The 19,593-nt window shown below is 31.7% G+C and overlaps 3 protein-coding genes across 8 annotated transcripts in view; all 3 read left to right on the top strand.

Moving 5' to 3' along the window:
- Window positions 1-19,593, top strand: part of LOC126867884 (mannosyl-oligosaccharide 1,2-alpha-mannosidase IA) — a 691,228-nt gene that overhangs the window by 618,836 nt on the left and 52,799 nt on the right. The window lies entirely within an intron of this gene.
- LOC126867924 (uncharacterized) lies at window positions 832-5,170 on the top strand. Its single transcript, XM_050623017.1, has 4 exons — window positions 832-1,573; window positions 2,570-2,689; window positions 2,813-2,933; window positions 3,011-5,170. The coding sequence occupies exons 1-4, from the start codon at window positions 1,430-1,432 to the stop codon at window positions 3,265-3,267; spliced, it is 642 nt and encodes a 213-aa protein (XP_050478974.1). The 5' UTR covers window positions 832-1,429; the 3' UTR covers window positions 3,268-5,170.
- On the top strand, window positions 17,288-18,602 carry LOC126867929 (putative odorant receptor 69a). 2 transcript variants are annotated; one of them, XM_050623027.1, is made up of 3 exons: window positions 17,288-17,927; window positions 18,011-18,143; window positions 18,217-18,602. In XM_050623027.1, exons 1-3 carry the CDS (start codon window positions 17,743-17,745, stop codon window positions 18,265-18,267), a joined length of 369 nt encoding a protein of 122 aa, XP_050478984.1. In that variant the 5' UTR covers window positions 17,288-17,742; the 3' UTR covers window positions 18,268-18,602. The 2 variants fall into 2 exon arrangements, with proteins under 2 accessions (XP_050478984.1, XP_050478983.1); XM_050623026.1 differs by having other exon boundaries at window positions 18,011-18,602.

Raw genomic sequence — 19,593 nt, 5'->3', positions numbered from 1 at the left:
TCATTAAGATCGACAACTCTTTTTGTAGCTTGTAAATTTAAGCGTCAATTATCTTATGGTGTTTCATTCCATACAAATAACGAAATAAGAAATTTCTATATTAGTCGACGAATTCACAAATATAATTGAATAAACAATGTTTCAATTATTAAACTGCAACTTATATTCTTCCTTTTTCTAATGCGTAACACGAAAAAGAATTCTTTAATTTCAATTTCATAGTAATATTTTATGCGAGTATAAAAACAGCATCTCTTCCCTTTTGTTTGAGTAAGGTCAAGACCCTCGTTTATGAAACGTTTATTTTTTCACGAGAGTCCTTGTATCGATTTTCCTTTGCATACCGTACTTTCCCCTTAACACACATTCGCACCCCTTCACGACAAATCGATATCTTCTGACACACAAAAGGAACTTTTTTCTAAGGAATACTCATCCTCCTATCCTTCCTCTTCTTTTATCGAATTTATAACAAAATCACTGAATAATATTATTTAACATATTTTGATATATTTCTTTTCCTATAATACAACGAGTACTATGATACAAGAAGATAATTCTGTAGAATAATTCTTTCGTACGAACTCCACGATTATAAAGATCAGTGGCAGATTTAACACTAACAATTACTTTTTATTCAACTATGTTTGATTATGCATATTTATATTTTTTGGGATATATCTAAAGATAATGGAATCTAGGCAGAGAATTATTTTATCTACTAAATTTTATAAATGAAATACATAAAAATATAAAAGAATTTTATAGACACTTCAAACGTGGTACTTTCACCTTCAACTAATCGTATAAAATCTGCATCTGATTCTTCTCCTTAGAAACACGATTTACAATTCTGCACCAGCTTTTGCTCAATACTATCGCTCAAATTTCACTATGATCCTATCAAAAACCAACTGTCTCATCTCACAATCGATTTCTCAAAATCAGAAAACATTTGACATACCGTAGGAAAAGGTTCTAATGCACTGAACACACAAAAGTTTTCTATGATAAATGTCGAAATATTTTCGCGAATCACTGTGCACAGGTAAGTGTACAACAAACAACGAGCAAAGGTAGTTGAAAAATATAAAGAATTTGCATTTGTGTGAATTTCAGAAAATAGGAAGTGATGTCGAGACACTTGGCGCGACAGTAATTATAATTTCACCCCCAGATATATTTCTTTTACCTTCGGTTGAATTTCTTTTTTCACCCTCGCTACACAAGAAACCGATGCAACTATCGATCCTTGCAAATTACCCCTGCTGTCAATCATTTTTGTCACTTCTCTCGATATTTTCCCCTCTTCTCTCTTGATATTTTACCATCTCCTTCTCCGTATCTTGTCATAAGTTCAGAAAGGGGGGATTGTATACCTGGCAACCGATGAATCGAAACACACTCGTGCTTCAGACTTCGTAGGAGAATGACGTACGTCAGGAGATCCGACTACTCGTTCATGAAGAAGCTTCTGCTGGTTTTAGGACTCTGGCCAACTCCAAATTCGAAGTTTCGTCTATTTCGAATCACTTTCTTTTATACGGTTTACATCGGTTATCTACTCCTCGAGGTAATCTTAATAATAACTCTTTTACATCTTTTACACTACTGGTTTACACGTTCACACGACGCAGATTTTACGTTTTACACTTTACAACTTTATTGCGTATACTGTTCATTCAAGTGATTCGATGTAACAAGCTATAATGTTATTATAATTTTATTATGATTCTATTACCACACGATTTTATGTCGTTGTTATCTGGTTATTTACGTTGGACGAAATTTGTCGATTCTCTTATTTTATTAATAGTGACGGTAATCAGCAGTGATCATCGCAGTGAAAGCGTTTGAATGAACTTTCGCGAAAATTATGTTGTTCTATTTCATTAGGTAGTAAAACATCGCATATATATTGCAAAAGTGTCACGACTCAAAATAACTTTGTCCTGTGTTGGAAGGGCGTCAGAACAAGGGAGATTCGACGAAAATGAGACCAATTTGTGTTGCGAGTCAATGTATCGTTCGGCGAATTTCATTGAACTATGCGAAAGCATTTGATGTGAAAGTGTTCGAAGAATATGTGAATATATAAAAGATCGAATTTGTAACGGCGGTAAATTTATCATGAACGAGAAACACTATTGGAGCTTTCAGTGGAAATTTTTCAAGTCGGTGTGAATGGACGCGTGAAACACTGAAATTGTTATAATATCGTGAATCCATTTCCGCATATATAATTACGTTTCCATAAACGTCGAAATTAATTTTGCGAAAAGTGTCTGCATATTTCTGGCAGTTGAAAATAGATTGAAATCTGAAATCACTTGGTAATCTGTTAGGATTAATAGTTTTAAAGCTACAGCGAGGGGGCCGAATTGATATTTAGTTAAATTCGTCAGTTGTGTCTTTAATTGTGAAATTGTAATTCTACGTTACACCGATGTAATCCAGGAGAGTGCTATATCGCGTATTGATCTGAAATATTCACTTAAACGGAACAGTGTACTTCTTCAAGTATCGCATACGAAAATTATAATTTTCTCAAGCACGCGTATATTTTTAGACAACATGGTTTTATACGTTTGAGTGCGACATCCATTGCGCGGCGAATGTTCTGTCCATTTTCGTACAGAATCTGATGATAGTTTCCAAATACTTCTTTCATCATAGACATATGGCTGCCGTAAGTTTTCGTTTGCAACTTTAAATTTGTTATTTAGAAAATTTACAATTTTTATTATTATTTTGCTTTTAACAATTACCATTCAACATTAATAAAAATTAACATTCACTATCGTATTGTTAGGTACATACTTTGTACACAGCGATCGAATTCGACTGGAAATGCTTGAAACACGATAAACCGAGCATCGAAATTCTTCAGAAATATGCAGAGTTGGTGCATACTATATTGATATCGCTGATGAGTATGAAATTCATACCAAAACAAGGATTTTCATTTCTTGTATCAATTTTGCGGTGTATAAATATGTATGAATTTCAGTTGTCATATGTTCCACTAGCATTGTCGCGATTTTCATGTATCAGACACTGCCTGTTCTTCAAATACCGGAAGAAAATTATACTAGATTCTGGCAACGACCGTTTGCTTTGAAAGCATTAGGAAAAGCTATAAGTTCTCCTACTCTCTATCTGATCTCCTTGAATGTATTGCTGAATGTTATAATCTTGACAGCTTTGGAAATAAGTTTTATGGTTTTGTCAGAACACATATGTGGATTGTTCAAAATTACAAGGTAAAAATAAAATTAATCGGTAGATGTAGTAAATCTGTTTTATACTATTACCTCACTATACTATAATGTTCACGTTACGAGTAATTGTTTACATTTTATATATTACATTATATATATGTACATTTTATTTCATATCTATATTTTATTATGTGAAGGATTTTCAGTGGGATTATGTATGTATGTTGGACATAAAATAATTAAGTCGATTGAATGTTTTTCTGCATTTTCTATGAATAATATCAAAAATTAAAACACTATATGTACACTGTACATACCGAGTACTATTTACGATACGGTTTAATTTGTAAACTGGATATATTTTATATTAACGATAATGATCATTAATAGAATAAGACAATTGGAATTATAAAGGCTGCTATTAACCTTCTAACCATGCACGAAGGAATCATTAACAGCTTGGTGGGAATTTTAAATCCAATTGTATAATTTTAATTCTTCCCAACGGAACTGAATATTTTAAAGAATTTCACATAATTTTTTTTTTTTTAATTAATTTAGGATATTTTTTCATTCTTTAGAATTTATTTAAAATTTGAAGTAATATTTCCAACAAGTGGTAATCCTGGGAAAAAATAATTTTCGCCGTAGGCATGTAATTATAAAATTAATTAATTGTAAAATTATAAAAAAACTGTTAACAATTTTTGTGTCACTTTGATGTTTTTAATGTAGCACTATGTTATAAGTATACAGTTATAGCATTACTAAGGAACTTGATAAAGGAAAATCACTGAGTGTTATCAATGTTTATGAATACTCCACTTCTTTAGCTATCACTTGAGGTACGCTGCTAACGAATATATTAAGGAAATTTCTGGATACGAGAAAAATAGTGACATTTACACGAAGATAATATTGGCCGTGCGTGTTCACATAAAAGCGATAAAGTTAGTAGATACCTACGATAATTTCTTATTATATCTACCACGAATTGGATCTAGCCTATTTTAAATCTTTTAAGATATATGCGGGTCGTATGGGACATATTTGAGATACATTACGTCATTATAGTGTGTTTTGGTATCATTGGAGCAACCATGGTGTTTGTGAGCGTGAGTAACATTGAATGTTTATGTCAACGACATGAATATTAATTTTTTCATTGCGTGTTAATAATTATTTGGTTTATATACAAATATATAAGTTGAGTCTTTCTCTCTCTTTCTCTCTCGTTCTCTCTCTCTCTCTCTCTCTCTCTCTCCCTCTCAATATATCAATCGAATTTATGCAAATGAATTTCATTTTGCAACTGAGAATGCCATTGCTACATACACAACGTACGATGTCAAAAAACAAATTTTTGAAAATTGATTTTCAGAACTTGAATATTTCACAAAGTAAGTAGTATATTTAAGAGGATAATAATTATCGTATGCCTATAATCTTTACATTATTTCTAATATTATCCTCCTTTAAAAGAGAAAAATGCTTTCTTATTTTTCATTAATCATAAATAAGATGGAAGATACTGTAAGTAATTTGGAAGTTCAAATAATGAAATTTACAAAATTATTGAATTAGTTCTATCAATCGGTGCAAACGAACGACGAGGGACGAATATTAGTGATAATGCTCATCCTTTTGTTATCTTTTATTTGTTACGGTACATTAACAATGTACTTTGGCCAAAGACTAATCGATCACAGTTTAGGTGTCTTTTACGACGCGTAAGTATTCCAATTATCGGATCAGAATATTATTAACCTTATTTCAATAATAGTAATAACGATAATTATATTGTGCATATTTAGACAAATTCATACTTTTTTGGAGATGACTAAGGCAAAAGAAATTAGAAAAAGAAAAAATTGTCTAGCGTTTCTTATTTACTTATTTACTTATTTAAGAAAGTATTTCTCTTTTATGAAAAAAAAGGATATATATAGAAAAACGACATGAATTCTCGTATAAATTGTAGATACAATTCTCATTGGTACAAAATCCCTGTGAAAGCTCAAAAATTGTATTTAATGGTACTCACTCGAAGTGTAAGGGGCTGCTCGTATTCCAAGGGCAAACTCTTCGTTTCGTCGTTACAGGGTCTAACCGCGGTAACGCGATTTGCTTATGTCACAGTATAGTCCAATCAATGGAGCTATTGGAATGAATTTGATCTAATCTACCGGAAATTTCTGCATAAATCGCTGTCAAATATTATGGAAAATCAGTAGTTGCGCCTCCTGGAAATTTTCTGCTAAGTTCGATGGAAGTTCGGTGTAGCAAACATGACCACCTTCTCGATACGTTTCTTATAATATGTCTTCTAGATACGCGTTTTTGTCGTCTCTATTTGTTCTTTTTTTTTAATATGTACGTTGCAAAATAGTAAAAAACACGGCATGTGTATTATCACGCGCGCAAAATTCATCCTTTGATGAACAAATCAACCTTCATTCATGATAATCTGGATTTGGGATCATCAGTCTAAGTATAATATGTGTGCAAAATCAGATCAGCCTATTGCGTCTCACACAATCAGCTTGTTAATTACGACAGGTTATAACAGTTTTCTATCCTGTGACTGCTAAATGAAGGTTTTGCCACTGGACCCAAATTTGTTACGTATACTTTGCCATGCCAGCTATTACGAGCAATCAAAAAAATATCAACATCTTAATTTTTGCAACTTCCACAATTTTCTAAAATTTCCGCGATATAATTAAATTCAAAATTTTCGTAGTTTTCAACATTCAACAGAAATTTTGCGTGGATGGTGGGAAGCCCGGTGAATTAGTGCTATGAAACATTGAACGTTGAAATCCGATGAAAAAGTACCGAGTTAATGAGCTCCAAACTCGAAAGCTGGTTACTGTAAAAAATATACTGTACATCGTGTAGAAAATTGAAAGATATCTTCTGACAAGGAGCCCCTAGTATTTCTTCCACTCTAAATTTAGACTGAGAATCCAAATTCAGATTATCACAAACAAAGGTTGATATGTCCTATGACTTTCGGGCACGCACAAATACACATGCTCTTTCTTCGTTTTTTTACTATTTTGCAACGTACCAATTATTTTTACGAAATGAACAGAAAATATATCTGACTTTTTGTATAGAAATGCGTTCTTAGGGGAAATATTTAAAGAAACGTGTCAAGAAGATAGTCGTATTTGCTATATCGAATTTCCACGAACTTTGCACAAACTTCTCAGGAAGCACAACCCCAAGTATTCATTTAATTATGACATTTGACAGTGATTTATGTAAAAGCTCTCGTTATATCAAATCAAATCCATTCTAATAGCTCTATTAATTGAACTAGTGTCAATATAAATGCAGAAAGTAGATCTTTGTAAAATTTTTTTCTCACATTACAGGTCACAAACACAACGTTTTCGTATGTTAGGTTCTTCTATTCCCTAAAGAACTAACGTTCTTAAAAAAGCTGATAAAAGATGGAACGGGACATAAATGATGTTTGCCCTAATAACGTTGACATTTAACAGCCTGTTACATATTATTGATGTTGTTTGCACAATATGTGAAATTATTCTCGACATATTATTGTTTATAACTGTATTTTTGGAAATTAAAAAAGTTGTTGTAAATTTTCTTTTATATTTTTTCCCTTTTTTATGGATTTTAAAATATCTCTATGGTATTAGGTTGTATTTATTAATTATAGGGATAATAGATATTTACTTACGCTCGTGAATATCCTTGAACATTCCATTTAGACTCATCCAATTGTGGGCAAACAAACAGGTGATTTCTTCGAAATAATTGGAAGTTTTTCTACAAACGGTGGAAAATATGGATTTTTGAAGGACATCCAAACAAATCTGCGAATAAACATCATATTAATCATTTGAAAAATTATTTTGCCAGAAACGGAGGTAACACAATATTCTATTAAATACTTTGTAAATCGTTAGAAATACTGTATTTATATGTACATATACAAATATCATGTAATAATTATCTATTAATTTAATGCACAAATTTTATGTTATGCACAAAATCGATTTCATCCAATTTAATTAATGAAGATACATATGGAACTATTTATACTCCGTGATAGTGGTCGAAATTCTTATCCACTATGTTAGGAAGGCATATTGATTTTTCATTCCCCTGTCATAGTTCTCCCATAAGACACATTTTTACTCTTTCGTATTAAATCGACATGCACTTGTCACGCTAATGCTTCTCGTTTTTGAAGACACATTCTTTGTTTCCCCTCTTGCTTTTATAGAAATTATACATTATGTTCATGCTCCACTTTTCAATAGATTATATTAATTTAATTATTGATCATTGATCATTAACCATTTTTGTTACGACTCATTTTAATATTTGAGTCTCCTTCTGTTATGTAAATGGAATTTAAGATTACATACACGAAGTGTGTCAATATGGTTAAAATTTAATTTCCATCAGAACGTAATCAAATATTAGAGATTGTAGTAATTAATATTTTTAATTTGCGAATTTTTAAGAATTCATTAACCCTCTCCCCCTTTTCCCCTTTCTAGCCGCGGGCAACGTCGAGATCATGTTCTACATATTCCATTGCATAAATTTGCAATTCAATAAACAAAAACATTTGCATTTTTCCCACTTATTTTGATGAGCTAACTTACCGGCTGAAAAATAAACTATGACCCAAATCTAATCCAATTCTGAATTCTCCGATACTGTGGGATACCATGTACAAGAAAGAATTTACGTGTACAAAAGGAACGAGTTTCAGTATTTAGTGTAACATAGCTTAATTATCATAAACAAAACTACTTTCCTTCTAGTTGTATAGTTCCATAACTAAAAAAAGCACTAAATAAAAAATATAAAATAACACTAAAAAAAAAACACAATCTCGTACTATGGCAGGCTACGCGCAAAGTTTCCGCCCTGGAAAGACATTTTCCAACAGCAATAAACGCCAAGCAACAGCGTGGACAGTATATGGCACGTTCTTTTGAAACTCTTTAAAACAGATCAGTAGAAACAAACAACGCTTCGCGTTTCTACATTATATGACACTGTCCAATGTCAAACAATCACACCATAGTTCGTAAATCTTAATTTTCCATTAATCTGAGAAAATTGGACTTGTACGAAATCCTTCGTAAAATCCACTTTTTCTAACTACGTTAATTGCATTGATACTTTTAAGATGAACTTCTCTTTCAATATATTCACCGCTGTCAATGCATGCTGTACATCGCGTCGGTACAATTATTTAAGCAATACTATGGACAGAACTATTTTATTTTCATTTTTGTGCTTTTCCAGCATTGGCAGACAGATATCAACGTGCCTTCTAAAAATGTCAAGCGATGCGGGCAGTTATTAATGATTTTGTCAATTATTGTAACCAAAAGTACACTTGCCTTTTATTGCAACCTGTTGCATTCGCGTCGAAATTTCTAAAACATTAACGTGGCTTAACGTTCTATTAGTTTGATTATCAGCCATGGATTCTCAGCTATGTCCTCTTCGAGAACAGACTCGTACACACAAGCTCTATGCATCACTGGTGAGGATAGGGAACAACTTGTTGCACAGTGAATCAGGAATGGGCAAGTATAGCGCAGTGGGGATGATCATGCGTGAAACAGACCCACACGGAAGGGAAATTGACGTCATTAAATCTCCTTCGTTTTGTTTACTAGTTGCATTAAGTTACATTAAGGTTCGTTAACTTTTCAAACGCATCGAGCAAAAAAAATGTTGCCGAGTTAATACACGAGATAGAGAGGGGATAGGAGAAACTTGTTGCAAGTCCACTGTCATAGACGAGTTTGAGCCTTCCTGTAACGATGGACGATCCGCAAAATCCCCGCTACAGACTCAGTAAGATTTTCTTATCGGTGGTCGGACTCTGGCCGTACGATAATTCGTGACTAACGAAAATGAAAAGAGTTTTTGGCGCGGTGATGATGGTCTCATCTATAACGTGTCCAGTATGTGTCTTTATTTTATTAATTTAGATACTTTTACATTTCCTTTTTTAAGATTCAAGGTTCCTTTTAATTCAATAACTTCGAATTTATAGATAAAGGGCATCGCAGAAATCCTTCGAGACAACTGGCGATCTTTAACAGTAGCGAGAATGGACGACAAATAGTTTTTAAATACGCGGAGAAGGAAAAACTCCTGTGTATAATATTGACATGTAAGAAATTCTGTTTCGAGTTTTCAACGAAACACTTCTTTATCTCTTTTATATTTTTGTCCTTCTTTCTTGGTACCTTTTTAATAATAGAATTATTTATACGAGCCACGTATTGCTGTGATATTGTTTCTTTCCTTGCTTTTCCTTTCATTATTTTGCAAAATAACGTTGAGTTATTGGTTGTTGAATAGTCTTGAGTATATTGACTAAATTTGTGTATTACTGTCCATTAATAATCTATTATTCCATCTATCCTAAATATCGTGTAAAATGTATTGTGAAAAATCGCAGAGTGACTACAAATATTGTCTCGTTCAAAAATCATCCTTTTGAAATAATAATATGTACATATACTTGCCTATAAATAGAAATTTTCATTTAATTCATTGAAGTCAGCAATTTCATATCGTTGCAGTTATGGTTTACTTATCGGAATGCCGCTGGCTATTTCCTGCGTATAATAAAACCTCCAGGTATGGATATTTGCAAATCGTCTGCAAATTTCTATATAACTACAAAGTATATTACCGCCAATAAAATATACTCTGACATTACATCGTTCGAGGCAATTCTCTTTTTTTAGGAACAACGACCACATTATGATCACGTGGTCGCGCTGTTTGAGGTGGTTCGGTAAAAAATAATAGTAGTAATTCATTTTATTATCTTAATTTCATTGCAGTATGCACAAAAGACAGAGACGCAACATTCTCTTTTTTTATGTTAACTTACGTTATGCATTAAACGAGCGTCATGTAAAAATGTGATTATTTTATTTGTTTCAGGTAAGTAACGTTGATCGTCTTAGAAGAGAGAATAAATTACCCGTTGAACGAAACCTAAAGCAACTTAAAGGTATCGTGAACATGTATTATTTCCTCTGCTAACGAATGTTATAAAATATCTAAGATATTGGGTTAGCAACTAATTTTGTCAATACCACCTAATGACAAAATCCGCAACCACTTAGTTGCCAACCCAATAATACATAGAGAAAAATACGATAAAATTAAGAAAAAATTAGTAACATTAATAATTGACGCAGTGTGTAATACATATATCGTCGACTATGGGCTAAAATATTTATTTGATATATTTATTGAAAAATTCTACTTATTTAGTAGAAAACCGAATGAAGATGAAATGAAATATGGTTTCAAAATGATAACATAGAACATATTTTTGGGTATAACTCGAAAATTAAAGCTCACCATCCTATATATGTATAGGAGAATGTTGTCCAAAATGATGATCTTGACAATATAATGCAAGCGCATCAAAATCGATGAAAAGGTAACTATTTGGCATCTTGAACGAAAAGCAAATATACCTTCGTATATATATTTCATAGTAACGATATATTAAGTATTGCAAAAATACTCACGTTCGTGGTGCATTAGCACGAAATAGTTATAGTAATCACATGATTTCCACAGTTGTATGGGAGCGACAGTTTTATTTTGACACTATTGCACCGATCGTATACGCGTCACTTCTTACATGTTGGCTGAAAATTACTGGCTAACCGCGAAATATTAATTTGACAATTTTTTTTCACTTTTGGTCTTTTCTTATCCTATTTGCGTGAAATTCATTGGCTAAATTTAATCCCACTCCATATTACATATTTAGTTAACTTATTATCTTACAAAGTAAATGAAAATTAATTGCACATGGTAACAAATTTGTTTCTATTACAACTTGCATCTCTACTAAAGTGCTAGAACGTTATACTCTCGCTGAAAATCTATGTGTACCCTCCCAGTTCTTCTCGTCGAATGAAGAAGAAACATCCCCTTCCTTGTCAGCGGCACCAGCATTTCTTCCCTGCAAAAGAAAAATAAAAAATAAAGACCATGAATATCGAGATATACGTGAAAAATTTAGTGGGGAAACGCTGTAGGACGTATTAAAGCATAATTTATTCATACTAAGACGCGAAGAACTGAGACAATTCTCCTCTGATATTACTTACCCTTTGTTTATCGATCGTACTTAAATTACGGTCTCCGTCAATCATTCCCACCCCTTTGTGAGGGAGAATTATCGAAGAAATTATAGCGAGAGAATACTGACAATTTTCAACTTAAAAATAAACAGAGGGGAGAGAACGCGTAGGATGGTAACTTCAGAGTTAAATGTACTTGAATCGTCGCAGACGGACGATATCAAGAAAGGTTATTATATATATAGTACGATTCATTTACTTATAACTGGACTGTGGCCGTACAAACATACAAAATTCACCAGAGTGCATAGAATCATTTGCGCCAGTGGTTTTTTCAATAATTGTATTTTGCAGGTATGGACTATATAATTTTCGCTATATAAATCTCGCTGCGGTTACCTCGTAATCGCATTAAACCTTGAAAATAGGATACACTTTCTAATTTGCATTTGTTTCCAGCTGCTAATCTATATTAATACCAGTTTTACATCGTCATTGTTTTCGCATGATCTGCTTGACGTAGTCATATCGTTGAGTTTTTGTTTCTTATATAGCACGTTATGGCACAAGCAAGATATCGTAAGTTTCTAAATCTTAATTAAACTCTTCTGCATATGATAGCGTATATAAATATATATATAGTTGTAACTTGTAACCTTTCGAGTGATACTTGAATATTAGATGTGTATAAAAGAAACATCATTTTTCTCAAGTATTTCGAAATATTTTCCGATATTAGTTATCTTCTATAAACATATGTCGAATAAATAGGATTGAAAAATAATTTTGTAATTCTGTCTTTAATAAATTAATCCTCGAACAGATTAACTATTTTTTAATTCTGTCTTTAATAAATTAATCCTCGAAGAGATTAACTATGAATATCATACTAGCTTTGGTGTCATCCAACTGTAATTATCTAGAAGTTTATCGTACACGCAGATTAAGAAGATTATGGACATCGTGCAACAGGATTGGAGGACTGTACGAAATTTAGAAGAATTTAATATATTAACAAAACATGCAAAAGAAGGGATTCGCCATTCGGGATATTTTTGTCGTAAGAAACGATTATCATAATTCCGTGGATTTCACTAATTTACTATAGTATTATACTGAAGTAATATTTTCCAGTTTTTATGTACTCAACGATGATGATTGGAACGGTTTTTTATGCTATTAATTTTACCGAATTATTAATCGTACCAGATTTGCATTCGTTACCAATTTGGATGCAAGCCATCGTCAATCAAGAATGTTTACGCTATATTTCCTACTGCATTTTCTGCACTGTAATGTTTCTAACAAATGCAACATCTATAGCAGCGGAAAGTGTTAGCACTATGACATTTCAACACCTGCGTAGTCTTTTTGAAATTGCTAGGTAATCTAATGGTGGGATTCTTTGAGTTAGAAGAAGATACATAATATTTATTATAGGAATCAAAAAAATTAAAAATTATCAAGAATTTGATAGATTATCACGATGAAAGATATCAGAGCATTTGATTGATAAATATTCAAACATCAATTTTGTACAACAATTAATTACACACCGTGAAGATTAATTTCACGTAGTAAAAAAGTAATTTTTCTAAAAATTACGCAATGCTTCAATTTAGGCTAATTTTATAATTTACAGTAATCGTATAAAAGAAGCATTTATCTACAACTCTTTGCACGATTCTACCTCCAGCAAAACTTTCAAGATGACAGAGAGTTTAAAAAGTTCGATACACTTACATGTGAAGTGTATAAAGTAGGTATCGAAGCAGTTGCACTATTGTACTGTTATATCGATTTTTTATTCCATAATATTTGCATTTATATAATCTTCTTTGTTTAACGTTGTTTATCGTAATCGTTGAAGAGTTCTCACGTACTTGAAACAAACCTACATGGTGTTAAGTTTTCTTCTATGCGGCTTCGGAGTGTTAATTCTAGGGATTTCGCTGTTTCTAGTAAGTAAGAATTCGAAGGAATAATTTAAAAACAATGTTCGAAATATAATTACTGATTAAACGTACGTATTTTCAGTGTTTTCAATCGTATCTGCTTCACAGGATTAGCTATGTACTTCTATACGTAATAATTTCCATGATCGAAATCGTTTGCTTATTTCGCGTGAATTATACGACTCAAACGATGCTGGATGCTTACAACAATGTTTTCGTAGAGCTGTACGTATATATTTTTTATTATATCATATTTTACATTTTATAACCGTACAATGACAAGATGTTACAACCTTTACACACCCCAACATAGTCCACTTTCCGCTAAAATTCTATTCTTTTTTTACTGAGCAATGTTTTAATCTATAGGATTTATAATCTATATATATACCTAAAAGTAATTGTAAAAATTAATTACACACCGTGAATATTAATTTCACGTAGTAAAAAAGTAATTTTTCTAAAAATTACGCAATACTTCAATTTAGGCTAATTTTACGTGAAGAAAGAAGAAAAATCTTTCATGTAACATTTTTTTATCTGAGGCTTTATTTTTGAGAAAATCGACTTTGGAAATTTGACAAATACACTCGAATATTTTACGTTCGGCTAATTCCGGATTGAACAAGAGTAAATAATCGACAGGTTTAAATTAATTAAATTAAAAAAACAATTACATTTAAATATAACGCAAAGATGTGGAATAAAATTTTGTCATAAGATATTTCGTGCTTGTTCGAGAAAAATAAATTTGAAGATATATTATGCTCACACGCATGCACACAAGACCATTCGTTTTCAATTAATCCTCGTTTAAGTTCTATCTTCTTGAAAATGTATCCTTCAATGGAAAATTTTCACTTCACGTTTTTTTACTTATTTCCGTATGTATAATAACCTTCTGTTGATTGTGTTTGCTCATACATAGTCAGTCACTAGCCAAGTTAAAATATACTTGATAAATTTTCAAACTCGATTTTCCCAGAAACGAAGCGTGATATGAGAAAATTGTATCCTACTTATTTTCGACTTATTTTTTCACGTAGAATCTGCGCCTGCACGATTCTACTACGACTAACGCGCCACCCTGTATATTACTGACGTATTAATAAATTACATTTCTAGATATAATGTAGAATGGTACGAGGCACCGTTGCACGTGCAAAAAATAATCCTGTTTATGATGTTAAAATATTCATTTCCTCTTTCTTTCAATATGTTTGGTGTTTTCTCTGCATGCATGGAAGGATTTTCCTCGGTAAGAAATTCATCAGCATCGTAAAATTTTGTCCGCGGTAAACAAGATTTTAGATTTTTATATGTGTTTTAGTTGGCAAGAATGACCGTGTCTTATTTCATGGTAATCTATTCAACAATGCGTTAATCTAAACGCTAGAAGAGATGTGTATTCTGTATTATACAGTGTTGAATAAAATGCAGGATTATGTCTTGGTTCGCTTGTAGAAGAAATTATTCCACTTACCTATTTTCAGTATATTAATGTTTGAGAAAGTAGCAATGATAAAGGTTACATATTTATTTACTTCAATCTTGCAATTATCGTTGACAGATATTCTTTACGTTATAAGCGGCAGATGTTTCTTTAAAATTTCCAAATCCATTTAAATTCCCGGTTTCAATGCTAGAAAACGCAAAAAAACAGATTATATCAGAAAATACATGCACGCGCGTTCTCCGTACGCATCAGATGCAAATGATCTATGTTGAAATGCAAATATTTTGATGTGCTTTCACTTCGAGCGAAGAAAATAGACTGACGATGGTAAAGAAATATTTTTATCTCAGATCGAAGGAAGTAAAAAAATATGAGAAGAAGAAAATTGTCACGAAGGATACTACTCATTTCCCCCTTTCCCTGACCTATAATTATCTTATATGATAACTTATTAAATATTTAAGACCTATATGTAGTCGAGTGACGGAAGAAAATCGATCGTTTGAGATATGAATAAATAATTCTGAAATTATAGTTCGTGGGGTTCATTTCGCTGAGAGTCAAGAAATTTTTGCAATATTTTGCTGGAAAATCTTTAAGAGAGGTGGAAATAAATAAAATCGAAGATGTAAATGATCAGTAGTTCTTGAACCATTGTACACGATGGTCGAAACACTGGCGTACTATAGTCTCAGCAAAACTCTCTTAAGAGGACTAGGTCTTTGGCCGTATCACAACAAAAGATTTAAAGTTTTACAAAACAGTTTCATCAGCTTCAATTTATTTCTTTTTATAATAGCCCAGGTGCTGTAATTATTCTCTTATGTAATTTAACTTTCGTTTAACTTTCATATTTCCTTGAGTTAGATACAATGGCGAGAATATACAGGGTGGTTGGTAACCGGTGGTACAAGCGGAAAGGGGGTGATTCTATGCGAAAAAAGAAGTCGAAAATATAGAATAAAAATTTTTTATTTTTTTTTTTTTAATTTTTCCATCGAGACAACGATCTACAGTGAGACCCGTTATAACATACCGCACGCGTACCGAGCGAAATGCAAAGTCGATTTTCTCGAAAACAAAGCCTCAAACGAAAAATTTTTATTGTATATTTTCGACTTCTTTTTTCACGTAGAATCACCCCCTCTCCGCTTGTACCACCAGTTACCAACCACCCTGTATACTAACTAATTACATTATAAATAAGTTTATTTCTATTTTTTTCCTTTAATATAGAATATAAAAATACATTACTTGTATTTTGAAACTCTATAAATCTCCATCGAGATTTCAAATGCTCAATAAAAAAAATATATACACGACGACAATCAAATTTTCTTTTCGATCAATAATTACGAATTAGATAGAGTTGAATTTGATGCAAGAACTCCGCTATTTATCGTATATGTACACTTGTTGTTGAATCTTCTATTGTACAAAATTTCCATTCTTGTTACATAGAGCTGCACTATTTTCAGTGTTTTGTTTTCAAGACTAGGGAATTCATGTTGAAGAATGTGTCGACGCTAATTATGAACTTTAGCTACTTCGTAAGGTACAATATAAATTGGTACCAACTTCCTAGAGTGAGTTTTCAAAAATACAATTAAATTATAATTTAAAGAACATTTTGCAAAAACGAACGTAAATATAGGCCAAGAAAATTATGGATAAAATAAAAGAGGACCTGGAAACGGAAAACGGCGAAGTACTTCAAATTATGAAGGATCATGCTTTTATAGGAAGACGTTACGGGATACAACTTTCGCGTAAGAAACATATTTTGATAAATTGTTGACCATAACGAATTAACGTATTTAAAAACGTTGAAGAATTGAACGTATGAAATAATATATCGCAAACTTTATAATTTTATGTATATGTTACAGTAATTGTATATTTATCATTAATCTTCGTAATACTGTACCCCCTGTTAATCTGTATTCAAGATGGAAGTATGTCATTGAACCAAATTTGTTTCACAAAATTTTGCATAGCAACGGAATATCTAATGCTCGAAGAGAAATGCTTTTTGCTCACAGTTTTACATTCGTACTTATCGACAGTGATTTCTATAACTGTTTTTCTGGCAACAGAGTCCTTAATAATTATGTGGCTACAACATGCTGTTAGCTTGTGCAAAATTACGAGGTATAACGAACAATAATTAACTGTCCAGTGTACTGTTTACCTGTTTGAGGTTGCTCGACACATCAGTAGCAATCAGTGTTTTATTTGGAAGCAACAGAACACATATATTAATATGAAAGAAAATATTTTTTAACTGATTTACAATAAGATTTTTAAAATATTATCACCGCTTTACTAATTTTCTATTTTACACTAATTTACGATGTAATCTGCTTTTTTTTAGTTATATTAATATGAATATTTCAACAGGTGAAAATTCCGTCTTGCACTAGTTAATTAATTTTTTTGTACAAATACTTAATCTGTTCTATAAGTTATATATACAAGAATATGCACATTATACATTATTTACATTTCTTACGTGTTTTAAATGCTGTTTATATTATTTAAATTTCCAGTTATTACGTAAGAAAAGCCACTCTCGAGAACGCAAAAGATCATTTCGATCGTAGAACTAAAGAGGACATAGCAAAAGTCGTATTCGCTCAGAGTAGAGCAATACAGTCAGTATGGCTTTATACTCATTTGTACCATTGTTGTAAGACCAGCTTATTAATTAGTTCCGTTCTCATAGATTTTTTCAAGAATTGCAGAATAATAACGTATTAACATATGGCGTAATCCTTCTGTGTAGTATCATTTCCCTAGGAATTAATTTATTTTGTGTAAGTAGTGCATAAGCTTCTATCTTTTACACAACAATCTTTCGTTAATTTTCTATGGTCTCTGAAGCTGCACAACTTCGTAAATTTCTAGTAGAAATTCTATATTTTTTACTATTAATCCAGTTTCAATAATAAGAATATTCTTGTACCATAAAATATGGAATGCCAGGATCCGATATCGTTTTACTTATTTCCCAGTTATCGCAGTCCTTGCTTCCTTTATCCGAAATCGAGGAGGGATCAATTACCTATTGTTTATTTATTATTTGCCAATTAACGTTTATGTTCCACATAAGTAATATGTGTCAACAATTATTGGATTATTCCAACAATCTTCATACAGCAATGTAAGCATTTCATTTTTTGCTAACGAATTTAATAACTAAATTTAGAAAAAACTTTAAATGCTACTATTTTTTAATGTTTCTAGATTTCACACCAACTGGTATGAAACTTCTTTAACAACTCAAAAATTGATTTTGAATATCATGTTGAGAAGCAGCAAACCATTCTTATTCAGTATCTCTGGTTTCTATGATGGAACACTGAATAGTTTTCTATCGGTATGCTATTTTTTAAATAATGCTCTCTTGTTGTTTGAATGCAACGTGGTTTATGGTTTACTTACACTTTTAGTTCTTAAAAGCATCGATATCGTATTTTATGATGATATCATCGATACAGTAGTGGGACTTTATCAACGACGAAGTAGCGTGTAGCCGAAAATTGTGTTGAAATAATTGTATTAAAATGAATGTTAAATTAAATAATTCATCGTAAATAACTTTTAATTGAACAATTAAATTTGTTGTGGAAAATTGCACATGTTCCTGAATTCATAATTAGATCCTTCCTTATCCTTATATTATCTGTTTACGTATATTTTCGAAACAAAGGATTTACTTAACTTCGCACTGTGACAAGCAAATTTAATCCAAAGTATTCTATCACTTCAATGACATATTTCTGTGAAAATACTCACTGACGCACAAAGCAAGTTCTGCTACGTTGTAACACATAAAATGTCTGATACTTAACATATCATATTTCTGAATCCTTAAAAAAATGCAGTTTCTGCATGTAAAAGTAAAAAAAAAAAGAAATTGAAGTGTTATATGGAAAAGGAAGACCTTCAAATTTAAAATGATGTATAAAATATGGTATAATGATATGTAGCTACAAAAGGATAGAAATATTTCTTGAAAGAAATGTTTTGAACGCTTAAAACACAACAAAGAAAACAGACTGAACGTGCTCGAGAAATATTTTCATCTCAGACTAAATTACGATATAAAGAACAAAATTTTTCAGAAGGAAGCTACACATATTTCTTTTTTTACGACGTATAATTTAGTTAGTAGCGGTACTCACATTTGGTGCACATTCTCATTTTTCAATCGAATAGAACGGAATAATAAAACATCAATAAAAGGCAATAAACAAAAATAGATGCAGCAAATATTAACACCAAAAGCCAGTCGAAAGAAACTAAGAACAGCAAACGATAATGCCAAAAGGCAGGAAGAAAATTATTATAAAATATATGATATCTCAATGAAAAATGAGAATAAACGAATAAACGAAAAGTATCGTACTATTTGTTTGTGTCAACGAATATAATTCCTTTCTGATCCTTCCTAATTGAAGCGTATCCAATAACAAACACCATAGAAAAGTGATTCCTATTTCTTTTCTCTTCGACCAGCTAAAAGACACTGAAAACATCTCGGGTATATTTCTAACGCAGACCCCTGTGACAAAAGCTCGTGAGAAACATAAAAGAAAATTATGAAACTTCCCCTTTTCAGTAACGTATAATTTCCTTAATAATGCACTTTACATAGTCGCAGAGGGGTATCGAATCGATCGATAGCACAGCGTTTAAGTATGAATAATTAATCTTTAAATTGTAGATTATGCCACTCATTTGACTGCAAGAGGACAAAGTTTCATAATATTTGCGAAAATTTGTAGGAGGAAGATTGAAATGGGGTGCAAATATAGTCAATAGTG

Source organism: Bombus huntii, chromosome 7 (assembly GCF_024542735.1).
Source record: "Bombus huntii isolate Logan2020A chromosome 7, iyBomHunt1.1, whole genome shotgun sequence".
Lineage (NCBI taxonomy): Eukaryota > Metazoa > Arthropoda > Insecta > Hymenoptera > Apidae > Bombus > Bombus huntii.
This window is presented reverse-complemented; position numbering and strand designations above follow the sequence as displayed.

Coding starts and splice junctions, on each gene's coding strand:
- LOC126867929 (XM_050623026.1), top strand. CDS start 17,743: ATGCCAGGATCCGATATCGTTTTACTTATTTCCCAGTTATCGCAGTCC. Junction 17,928..18,010: donor AACAATCTTCATACAGCAAT/GTAAGCATTTCA, acceptor TAATGTTTCTAG/ATTTCACACCAACTGGTATG.
- LOC126867924 (XM_050623017.1), top strand. CDS start 1,430: ATGACGTACGTCAGGAGATCCGACTACTCGTTCATGAAGAAGCTTCTG. Junction 1,574..2,569: donor TCGGTTATCTACTCCTCGAG/GTAATCTTAATA, acceptor GTATATTTTTAG/ACAACATGGTTTTATACGTT. Junction 2,690..2,812: donor ATCATAGACATATGGCTGCC/GTAAGTTTTCGT, acceptor TCGTATTGTTAG/GTACATACTTTGTACACAGC.